Source organism: Macrobrachium rosenbergii, chromosome 1 (assembly GCF_040412425.1).
Source record: "Macrobrachium rosenbergii isolate ZJJX-2024 chromosome 1, ASM4041242v1, whole genome shotgun sequence".
Taxonomy (NCBI): Eukaryota; Metazoa; Arthropoda; class Malacostraca; order Decapoda; family Palaemonidae; genus Macrobrachium; species Macrobrachium rosenbergii.
Window position 1 is genome coordinate 60,115,964 of NC_089741.1, and position 12,616 is coordinate 60,128,579.

At 41.7% G+C, this 12,616-nt stretch overlaps 1 protein-coding gene across 6 annotated transcripts in view; it reads left to right on the top strand.

The window, feature by feature from the left end:
- LOC136838912 (ammonium transporter Rh type C-like) overlaps positions 1–12,616 on the top strand; it is a 176,248-nt gene that overhangs the window by 129,698 nt on the left and 33,934 nt on the right. For all 6 annotated transcript variants that reach the window (XM_067104613.1, XM_067104605.1, XM_067104628.1 and 3 more), the window contains 3 exons: positions 2,517–2,654; positions 3,177–3,313; positions 3,830–4,008. In XM_067104613.1, the coding sequence (XP_066960714.1) occupies positions 2,517–2,654; positions 3,177–3,313; positions 3,830–4,008 (454 nt within the window). The remainder of the gene's footprint in view (positions 1–2,516; positions 2,655–3,176; positions 3,314–3,829; positions 4,009–12,616) is intronic.

Below are 12,616 nucleotides of genomic sequence, written 5' to 3' on the forward strand. Positions count from 1 at the left end.
CAACTGTAACTAACCATTATTTTTGCAGTTGATAATATAACAAAAATAAAAAACATAATTTTATGCTAAAGGAGAGAGACCATTCAATTTCAATTTCCAATAGTTTGTCCCGGAAAATCCCGGGACAATGAGAAAAATCCCGGGATTGTTTAACCCCCGGAAAATGGCCGGGATCTCGGGATCCCAGGAGAGAAACCTTAGTCCCTAGACTAATCAATTTTATGGTCAGTATCTAGTTTTCTACTAGACTTCATATGTGTGCGGTACAGTAGCCTTCTTGTTTTGCTTAAAGAAAAATCTAAGAGGGCTTCGTCCGTATGCGGTACAGTAGCCTTCTTGTTTCGCCTAAAGAAAAGTCTAAGAGGGCTTCGTTGGACGAGGAACTGGTACGATAGGAGAAATTATTATACACACGAAAATCTGTTATCAGGCTTAAGATTTAGTTTTCCATCGTTTACATTCATTAGTATGTATAATTGCTTTTGTCATGCTTTGTTGTATTTTGCATATGTGAAATCAGAATCCTCATTATCATCTATGGTACTAACCGACTCTGCAGGAGTTTCCCGATCTCGTAGAAATAACATTTCCTGAAAGTGATATAATCTTCACTCATAGAATTCATCAGAACCTACACGCCAGACTTCTTCGAATCCCTTATCTTCTTCAGTTCTTTAATAAAGTTTTGCCTCATCGAATTAAGCTCCTTTACATCTTGTAAGGTAAGGTGAAAAGTGAATTTTATTGTCAATACCACCCTCAAACTTGAGATTTGTTATTGTCAACTTAGATTGTTTCAATACTATTGAACAACCCTCCAACCTTTCCCTTCGACGTTCAATGGTTTTGACAATACCGGAATACTGGTCAATAATATTTACCGTGTAGGGACACCCTAAGGCATTAAAACAACCAAGTTGCAAAAGGATAGAAGTGTAAAGGGTCCCATACACTGAACGATTGTATGAACGATTGCCTGTATCATTCGCAAAAACATTGTGTATGGGCTTGTCTGAATGCAAAAGTGGGCGGAGTTTCGTGGTCTGAACGATCTCGGCGGGAATCTGTCACGACCAGGTTGCTGGCTTGCGACTTACCTGTTATACACAGGTCGTGCAGTGTATGTGTTTTTCTGCCGATATCTTCTATGTGTCGTTAACGACAATCGTTCAGACAATCGTTGAGCGTATGGGGTCCTTAAGAGTTAAGAAAATATTGTAAAACTCAATTACATCCTTTAAGAAAGGTTGCTAATATGAATATCAGAAATATCACTAAGAGCTTTACGTTTGTCTTATTTGTTATTTTCCATTCTCTGCAAATTTTGAATACAACCACCGCAACTGTTACTGCTACTAATAATAATAATAATTGTACAATGATACAGCGTCTTAAGGTCAATGGTTTACAACTTGGCTGGTCAACGTCATTTACCTTAGCACTGAATGGAAGTTACTTGATGCAGAAATTCACCAACATTACATCTCGAGGAATCTTCTCTCCCGTTAATGTAATAAGTACGACCTACTTGGTATAATCCACAATGAAGCAGCTCGGTGAATTTATACAGAGTTCCATGACATTATGGTTTTGCAAAATTCATTATGGTTCGGCAGCAATCTTTTGATATCATCTATTTTGGGTATTCCTTCCCTGCCTTCGAACTATACGGCTCACCCAGAATGCAGACTTGCTTCTGCTCTTCAAACTGTCTCTAATTTGCTTATGCTTTGTATGACAATTAGGGCAGCGTGTTTAGTTGTAATTAATAAACTTACTAGAAGATTTTTAGCCCTTTTACATTATGCTGATTCAGAATCGAATTCAGATAAACTAAATGACTACGTAGTTACCCTTTATGACATAAAAATAATTATAAGCTTTTCTCGAAGAATATTACATTTAAGTACTACCCGCCAGTTGAACTCTGTACCTATATATTATAAACAGAAGTATATTTGAAGAAGACAAAATAAATCCAACTTTGCCGTGAAAAAGTAAAAATTGTGCTTCTTCATAGAGGAACGCTAATTACTGCCTGGGTGTAGTCACCGGAAATCTTAACGTAATTTTGTATGGGAAATACAAATGAGAATATCTGTGCTTTACTTTGAAGAAATATTCAGTTATAATTATGCATATGAAGACTAAATAAAGGGCTGAAATTAATAGTTAACGTGTCTAAAAACGAGTTTTGATGCTCTTGAATAAAAATCATCGGACTTCTCTAGTTTATGCTTTTCACATAACACATCTCCAGGTTATTTTTTCATTTAAAAAGTGAGGGTTGAAGATGAACTCTCATAGGTATGTTCACTTGTCCTTGAGTCTTACAAAATTGGACAAAATTGCCAAAATCAAAAATTAGAATTCTTAAACTACTTTTAACAACTGCTTCTGTCCTAAATTCCTGCCTCTAGAACGGAGGGCCTCACAATTTAAACTGTTAATAAAATTTAAATAACTATGATACCAACTGTAAATTCATTAACGACATTTTTCTTTCCAAATTCCAGAGCGACATCCAATGTGGTCTGGTGAGTGGTTTTGTGGCCGTGGGAGCCGTGGCTAACGTCATGATACAGCCTTATGGCGCTCTTCTTCTTGGCGGCTTCGGGAGCGCTTCTTGCATTTTTGCTCGACATTCTATCAGGGTGAGAGAGAGAGAGAGAGAGAGAGAGAGAGAGAGTGTGTGTGTGTGTATTAACAAAAAGTTAAGCAAGACCGTTTAATCCTGGAATCCAAGGAAAAATTGACAAATTTTGTGTACTGTGAGTTGTGACAGTGTGGATTTGACCATTAAATATGGAGTACGCCGGATAAATCTCAGAATACCTTTGCATTACTGAGTCTGACAAGTGAGTTTGCGGGTCTCAAAAACCGCCTTAAATAGAATAGGACCAGTGAAAATAAGAAGCAAACTGTAAAGCTTATCACATCCATCACAATTAGTTTCAGATCTATTTGATAAGATAACTTCGTTCACCTTTATTTGAAATCTGTTGAAGAAAATTTATCTTCAGTTTGTTATATAATTAACAATCTAATATTTTAAAGTGTATTTGCACGTTTACTTCATTTGCAATAGCATCCATGATAATTTATTCTCATGATTTAATACAAGATCTTTACAGCCTCCGAGAAAGCTTAAATCATCGAATTGTCTAATTTTTCAGACCTATCTGAAGTCACGATTCGGCGTCCATGACGTCAGCTGTGCGGGAGTCAGCCATGGCGTTGGTGGTCTGGTAGGAGGGTTGGCTGGTGCTGTCATGGCACTCGTGGCTGCTGAAAATGGCCTCTATGGTAACAGGTATTCTGCCGGGGTGGGGGAAGGGAATGGGGCTCGAGGGTGCGTTCCGATGTCTACATTACCTTTTATTAACTGTCATGTATGATAAGGCCTACACACACAAATATATATACATTGTGTGTGTGACTGCGTGAACAAGTAATCTCTTAAGTGTATACAAGTGTCAGATATATAAATGCGTCCAGAAACATAGGTGTTACTTTGTACCTAAAAACTAAACGAATGATAATTATCGCATTGTTTTAGCTTAGTACGGGGCGTCCAAAAATTAGATTTTTGTAAAGCAAAAACTGATCAGCTCTTTCCTGATGCAATGAATATGAACTAGAAATGGGCACCTTTTTTGGTAAAAGCGGGAGGGATAGTTTATGTAGTACTAAACAAAGATTATCAAAACAAGCAAAAATTACGCTCTGAAATTTAAAAAAGAATACTCGCCATCTAAACATAATCATTTGAAGAAAATATTTTGTACTCGCCATCTTTAAATATGTTTCCCTTGACATTGCCTCCCAGCGTCTATCAGCTCTACCCAGCGATGTCTCCCGTAGCGGGCAGTGACGAGCTAGCCGAGGTGAAGAAAAACCTGATCGTGAAAGCTGGAGATGGACGTTCTCCCCTCTCCCAGTTCTCCTATCAACTCCTGCACTTGATTGTGACAACCTGCGTCGCTGCTGCAGGTGGCACTGTTACAGGTGAGCTGAATAATGCGCTCTAATAACTTTTATCCTTTAGTAATCTATTGAAATACTGATCTGAGCAACTGTGCAGGTGTGATGGCTGGTATAATCGTTAAAAAGCAGTGTATCCGTTGCTATTACACTTCTGTTGTCGGCTTTATCAGTTTGGCTAAATTGCTCCCTAGTGTCACATTATCACTGATAATTAATCATTGTCCTTTGCTGAAATATCTCTGTGATGTTTTAACATAATAATCGTTATTAAACACACCCTTATGTCAAAGTTTATTGCTTTCGTGCATTTTTTTATTTTATCCATGAAATATGGCGTTAAGTTCCTTATGGTCACCTAGTTATGACTCAGTGAACCACAACCATTCTCAATGTGAAGCTATCATAAAAATTGAAAAATTACTAATAGTCGGATAAGGATATCACTGAATATAATTATTTCAAATTGTAATATTTTAGAAGCATAAAAATTAAAAAAAAAGCTTTCTTTTAAAGCTCGTATCTTATGTCAAAATATGGACATCTCGAACGTGAAAGAAAACGAAACGTAAATTGACTTCCAACTTTTTCGGAGAAATGACAAAACTTGAAGTAAAGCCATTTGCTCCATTCAGCGAAGTTCACATATATGACGATATGAAAATGATACCAGACCAAGGTAAATCAGCAAAGGAACAAAAGAAAAGTGAAATTGCAAAGTTGCAAATAGTTTCAAGTATACGGTACAGTAGTACTTAAGGTTCCGTGAAGAAGTCGACGGGAATTTTACTGAAGATTTCATTAGGCATGTCGTTCAACAGCTGGCGTATTCTGTGGTATTGATGAGATTTACTAATTGGTATGAACACTTAAATATGTGGTCACTCATAATAATGAGAAATTTCTTTTCAATTTCTGGCTCCTGGCTGCTGTTCAGGACCTAATCGAGAATCTGAACCAGCATAAACAGGTGGTGGCTACACAAAGCATGAGTACACTTTCTAAATTTTACTACAAAAATATACATACTATGACACAAAAACATATCTAACCTATTTAAATTTACGTTAATCTAAAAAAATACTAGCAAATTTACAAGAACTTTACGTTAATGCAAGCTACACATAGCTGGGTTTACAAAAAACCAGTGACCACGAGGTCACGAGAAAGCAAAGATTCGGCGTCGACTTTCACGTTGTGAAATAATGGCCTTCTGCTGCGGACGACTTACGTTTAACTTAAACAACGTGCGTGCCAGCAACAATTCTGTTGCAAATCACTGAAACACAACTTGATCTACGGTGTAGTGTTCGATATGATACACATCAACTTGGAAAGCAAGATCACGGCGTCGATCAGAATTGGATTAAACAGCCATGCTTCTGAACAATCTGTAAGTCAGCCAGCACACTTTACACCTGGAACACGTCCGCCCTATCTCGCTGCTGGAAGAAGAGTAATAAAATAATAATGGAGGGCGCTGTGGCGTGGCTACGAGCGTCCTTTTCAGAAATTCCAAATTTACAATTGCATTACTACAAATAAGTTTCTTAGTTCCAAAACTTTGGTTAATTAAACACACAGTGCACTTTTCAAGAATAAAGGACATGTAACAAACGAAATAATACTAGCATTTTCCAAATCAGAACCATTCCTCAAGTCCCCACGTCAGTCCAGCTATACACAGTAATCATTACACTTGGTTGCGATTCCTACTGATATTTTAAACCGACTAGATAGGGGGTTATGTTGGCAAAATCCCTACAGAAGATGTTGTCGACAGTATTTTTAATCACTTTTTCATCATATCGTCATGAAGCTTGACAGAATGGTAGCCCTGCCCCTCATGACCACTTTTTTTATGCAAAAAATATCCAAGGCTACCAGGTTACAAAATAGCAAAGGTCAAAAATCCAGTACAGATAATTCCCTTAATGTAATGTTTTTAGACCACTGTAACTCAATTGCTTATCAGCTCCTTGTCATATGTCATCAAAAGGCCTTTGGGGCATCTCTTCCAAATTGGTGGAATAACATGATTAAATTTCAACATCCCACGTTACGGAGAACCTGTCGAACTTGAAGTGTTGTTGTTTCTGCATTTCAACGACACTTGCCCCGAGCTGAGCTGATTAACAATCAAGAGATTGATCGAAAAATTACAAATATTTTCAACATAAAAGTTGAATTTTGCCTCTCGCAACCGAACCCTCAGTTTTATGATCTTTTCAGTGGAGATTTCAATTTAAAGTTGCATTAGTAGAAATTACCTTGACAAATGAATTGTCATTTTTTCAATGAATTTCAAATTCTGCGTCAGACTTTAGGTTATAACCCAGCGGTTCTCAAATTATGGGTCGCGAGCTCAATTTTGATGGGTCGCAGGGACACAGGAAAATGATCACGCTTTCAGTGTATTTCAGTTACTTGATTGAATTCTTCTTTTAACCACAAATTACTTATGTAATGTATGTTCATCCTCCCTCCTCCAGTGCCATGGATTCTATTAATTTAGTTTTGTGAATGAAAAGCAGTGCCATGGATCCTATCAGTTTAGTTTTGTGAATGAAAAGCAGTGCCATGAATTCTATTAATTTAGTTTTGTGAATGAAAAACAGTGCCATGCATTCTATCAGTTTAGTTTTGTGAATGAAAAATAGTGCCATGCATTCTATCAGTTTAGTTTTGCAAATGAAAAGCAGTGCCATGGATTCTATTAATTTAGTTTTGTGAATGAAAAGCAGTGCCATGGATTCTATCAGTTTAGTTTTGTGAATGAAAAGCAGTACCATGGATTCTATTAATTTACTTTTGTGAATGAAAAGCAGTGCCAAGGATTCTTTTAATTTAGTTTTGTGAATGAAAAGCAGTGCCAAGGATTCTATTAATTTAGTTTTGTGAATGAAAAGCAGTGCCATGGATTATATCAGTTTAGTTTTGTGAATGAAAAGCAGTGCCATGAATTCTACTAATTTAGTTTTGTGAATGAAAAGCAGTGCCATGGATTCTATCAGTTTAGTTTTGTGAATGAAAAGCAGTGCCATGAATTCTATTTATTTAGTTTTGTGAATGAAAAGCAGTGCCATGCATTCTATTAATTTAGTTCTGTAAATGAAAAGCAGTGCCATGGGTACTATTAATTTATTTTTTTTTAATGAAAAACAGTGCCATGAATCTATCAGTTTAGTTTTGTGAATGAAAAATGGTGCCATGCATTCTATCAGTTTAGTTTTGTGAATGAAAAGCAGTACCTTGGATTCTATTAATTTACTTTTGTGAATGAAAAGCAGTGCCAAGGATTCTATTAGTTTTGTGAATGAAAAGCAGTGCCAAGGTTTCTATTAATTTAGTTTTGTGAATGAAAAGCAGTGCCATGAATTCTAATAATTTAGTTTTGTGAATGAAAAACAGTGCCATGCATTCTATCAGTTTAGTTTTATGAATGAAAAGCAGTGCCATGGGTTCAATTAATTTAGTTTTGTGAATGAAAAGCAGTGCCATGGGTTCTATTAATTTAGTTTTGTGAATGAAAAGCAGTGCCATGGGTTCTATTAATTTAGTTTTGTGAATGAAAAGCAGTGCCGTGGGTTCTATTAATTTAGTTTTGTGAATGAAAGCAGTGTAGTTCTATCAGTTTAGTTTTATGAATGAAAAGCAGTACCATGGATTCTATTAATTTACTTTTGTGAATGAAAAGCAGTGCCAAGGATTCTATTAATTTAGTTTTGTGAATGAAAAGCAGTGCCAAGGATTCTATTAATTTAGTTTTGTGAATGAAAAGCAGTGCCATGAATTCTATTAATTTAGTTTTTTGAATGAAAAAGTGCCATGAATTCTATTAATTTAGTTTTTTGAATGAAAAACAGTGCCATGCATTCTATCAGTTAGTTTTGTGAATGAAAAGCAGTGCCATGGGTTCTGTTAATTTATTTTTGTGAATGAAAAGCAGTGCCATGGGTTCTATTAATTTACTTTTGTGAATGAATAGCAGTGCCATGGATTCTATCAGTTTAGTTTTTGAATGAAAAGCAGTACCATGGATTCTATTAATTTACTTTTGTGAATGAAAAGCAGTGCCAAGGATTCTATTAATTTACTTTTGTGAATGAAAAGCAGTGCCATGCATTCTGTTAATTTAGTTCTGTAAATGAAAAGCAGTGCCATGGGTTCTATTAATTTAGTTTTTTTAATGAAAAACAGTGCCATGGATTCTATTAATTTAGCTCTGTGAATGAAAAGCAGTGCCATGGATTCTATTAATTTAGTTTCGTGAATGAAAAGCAGTGCCATGGATTCTATTAATTTAGTTTTGTGAGTGAAAAGCAGTGCCATGAATTCTATTAATTTAGTTTTGTGAATGAAAAGCTGTGCCATGGATTCTATTTATTTAGTTTTGTGAATGAAAAACAGTGCCATTAATCCTGTTAGTTTAGTTTTGTGAAAGGGAAAAGCAGTGCCATGGATCCCACTAGTTCAGTTTTGTGAATGAAAAGCTGTACACATTATTTTTTTCCAAAATAAAGTGAATAAATCACTGTGCATTTTCTTTCTCTTTACTTTACTCTGGGTCGCGAAGGATTGAAATGTTTCAAATAGGGTCACTCAAAAAAAAAGTTTGAGAACCACTTTTATAACCCATAACTCTCAGATAACCATCATTTGCTATATTCATAATGAAAAGTATTTAGGCAATTAAGGATTTGCAAATGAGGAACTTCTACTATTAACATGAACAATTAAGACAAGTGTATCTAGTCGATCTCCATCCTTGGCCGGAGATATATGTGGAACTTCATCATCGCGGACATAGGACACTCCTGGGCGCTTGGATTTCCTCGCCATCGAGCTGGCAGTGTCGACATCGGTCGCAGCGTCCTAGACACCAACTCCTGCCAGTCCTTCCCCTGGCACCGGGACCCAGCGTGCCTACCATCTGCTCCGATGGGTCCCACACCAGTCGCCCAGCTGCTGAAGGAATTCTCAACATTTTTAAAACCCGAGCTCCACAGTACCGGGGCCCCAGCAAAGCACGGAATCTACCACACATTAAGGCGAAGGCCCCCTAAGCACACAAAAAGTTCCGAGGCTTCCCTCGGCGCCTTCAGGAGGCCAGGACGCCGCCGAGATGGAGCGGATGGGCATTTGCAGGAAGGCCTCCAGCCCGTGGGCCTCTCCCCTCCACATGGTGCAGAAACCGGATGGCTCCTGGAGACCCTGCAGTGACTACAGGTGGCTCAACCTCGCAACTGAACCTGATCACTACCCTCTGCCAAACATGCAAGATCTCACGGCCTCCTTTCGCGGGGGCCAAGATATTCTCTAAGTTAGACCTTTGAAATCCACTTCAGGTACCAGTTGCTGGTACCTGAAACCGCCATCATCACACCCTTCGGGTCCCTCGTCTTCGCCTTCTCACCTTGGCCTGAGAACGCTGGGCAACTTTCCAGAGGCTGATGGACAGCATCCTGGGGACCCAAACTTCGTCTACTACATGGACGATGTTCTAATTTTTTTCAGGTCCCCCAAAGAGCACCTGCAGCACATCCAGGCAGTCCTGCAGCGCCTGCAGGAGAACGGCCTCGTCGTCAGATTCAACCAGAGCACCTTCAGCGTCGAAAAAGCTGACTTCCTGGGCCACAAGATATCCCCGGATGGCGTCTGCCCGCTCGCATCAAAGGTTGCAGCCGTCACCAGGTTCCCCACCCCTACCTCCGTCAAGGCCATCCAGGAATTCCTCGGGATGGTCAACTACTACAGAAGATTCATCCCCGGGATTGCACACACCATGGCCCCCCTGACGGAGATCCTGAAGGGCCAACTGAAGTCCTTAGTGTGGGGTGGACCCAGCCAGCAGCAGGCCTTCTCCCTGACAAAGGCCGCCCTCGCTAAGGCAACCGCCTTGGCCCACCAGGATGCCAGCAACATCGCCTGCGGGGGCCGTCCTGGAGCAGATCGTCGCCGGCGCCCCCCCAGCCCATCACCTTCTTCAGCAAAAAGTTCAACCTCGCGGAGGCCCGCTGCAGCACCTTCGACAGGGAACTCTGCGCAGTGTATCGGGCGGTACGACACTTCAAGTTCCTCCTGGAGGGTACACCCTTCACAATCTGGACGGACCACCAACTGCTGGTCCATGCCTTCACCAAGCAGGGGGATGCGTGGTCTTCCAGGCAGCAGCGACACCTCGCGGCTATCGTGGAGTTCACCTGCTCAATCAAGTACCTCCCCGGCAGGAAGAACCCTGTAGCAGACGCCCTCTCCAGAATCGAGCTCAACGCGGTGCAGCTCAGGATCAACTATGAGGACCTCGCCCGGGAGCAGACCGCCAACCCAGAGACTCCAACCTACCGCACAGCCATCACGTCCCTAAAGTGGAAGGATGTGACCCTCGCCCCCGGGGAACCAAAACTCCTGTGCGATGTCAGCACCGGCCAGCCTTGCCCCCTGGTGCCCGCCTCCCGCCGCAGTCTGGTGTTCGTCATCCACGGGCTGTCCCACCCCTCCGGCAGGATGACGGCCAAGCTGCTGACAGAGAAGTTCGTCTGGCATGGGATGCGGAAGGACGCGAGGGCCTGGGCAAGATAGTGCATCCGGTGCCAAACCAGCAAGATGTGGCGTCACCCCGAGTCCGGGGTAGACGAGTTTCCCCAGCCGGGGAGGCGGTTTGGTCACATACACATAGACATCGTAGGCCCTCTTCCCCCGTCAGGCGGGGCCAGATACTTCCTGACGATTGTCGACCGCTCAGCCAGGTGGCCTGAAGCGACGCCCATGCAGGAAGCCAACGCCAGTGCGTGCGCCGAGGCCCTCCTCTCCAGCTGGATCAGCCGGTTCGGCGTCCCAGACCACAAAACCACCGACAGGGGCCCAGCCTTCCTGTCCGAGATGTGGTCCGCCCTGGCACGCCTGCTGGGGACATTTCACCACACCGCCTACAACCCCGCAGCCAATGGATTGGTGGAGAGATTCCACAGGTCCCTGAAGGCGTCCCTCATGGTCCGCTGCACCGCCGAGGATTGAAGTACCAGCTGCCTTGGGCCCTCCTCAGGCTGAGAACTGCCCCCAGAGCCAACGGCGACCCGTCCACAGTGGAGAAAATCTACGGGGAGCCCCTCGTAGTCGCAGGTGAACTAGTCACGGAAGATCGTCACAACCCGTCAGTCCAGAGGTTCCGCGACATAGTCGGGAAGTTCACCCCCTGCCAGCAGACGTATACAGACAGGTCAACTGCCTTCACGCTCCCAGCTTGTCCTCTACCACCCACGTCTTCATCTGGGACAGTGCCATCTGCCGCCCACTAACCAGACCCTACAGGGGGCCCTTCCGCGTGCTTGAGAGGAACACCAAAGCCTTCCACCTCGCCCTGCACGGGAAGGACGACTGGGTGTCGATCGACCGCCTCAAGCCCGCCCTCCTGGAGGAAACAGCAGACAGCACCACGTAGCGCCCTCCTCGAGAGCCATCGCCTCCACACCCAGGCGACCTCAAAAGAAGGACGCGGGGCTGCCCCCGAAAGCAACCAGCCACACCCACAGCCAGCCACTCCCACTCACACCGCAACCCCCAGCTCACTTCGCAGAGCCGCGGCACTCTCCAACATCCCAGCAGATACCTGGATTAATCAGACGTTACCCACGTCTTGGGGGGGGAGTATTTGTAAAGTCCCCGCTAAGCGAGTCTTCTATGATGAACGACCCGTTTTCTTCAATACCGCTCCTATAGGAGCGGGTCAAGCAAGATCAGCCATACTGAATCAACCACGCTTCTCTATGTAAATTTGTACTTGTTACTAATTTATTTTGCATCTGTTTCTTTTGCACATGTATTAGAATATTGTTAGATCAGTCATTGTCCACTTTCTTTTTACACAACTTATATTTATCCATTGTAATTATTGTCGAGAGTAATTGACCTCAGGTCACCAAGATTCTATTGTATTCCTCTGTGTGACGTCAGTCCACCACTATATAAATGGCCTGCGTCCTGAATAAAGTAGCAGTAACTTTCCTCCTGCTCATTATTTCGCACTTCTTAAAAAACCACCTGTCTCTGAGGAAGACAAGAATGTTTTGCCTGTAGTTCACTACAGAAAGACTTTTCCAAATGCAAAAACTTTTTTACAACTGGAATACTGACTATAATGAGCACTCCAGAAAATAACTGACTAATAGACAATACACTGGTCTACTCATCATGCATAAGATCCCGCCAATTTTCCCAGAACCAATCACATGGAGAAAAGACACCTAATATGAATATGACCATACAATACTGTAGTCAAAATCGACCCTCCATCCCAAAATTTCCACTATTGGTAACTGGAGGCAACAAAAACACTTAACTCAAGTCACATCAGCAGACACTACAAGTGGCCAAGTGTCAAGAAATCAAATCACTCGACGGTACTTTCAGTGGCTGTCCTCCTATGCAAGCCCTCGAGTTCCCTCGCCAACCATAGAAAAGCCGCTCTTGAATTTTTCAACACATCTACAAATTTCTTTTTTAATGCTCCTATGCAAAAAATAGGGTATTATTAAGAAATATGAGCAGTTGGGAAGAATCTAGGCTGTGTGATGTTTCACTTACCAAAATTACACATTTAATAAACGTTCACAATGAAATTCAGCTTCAAATG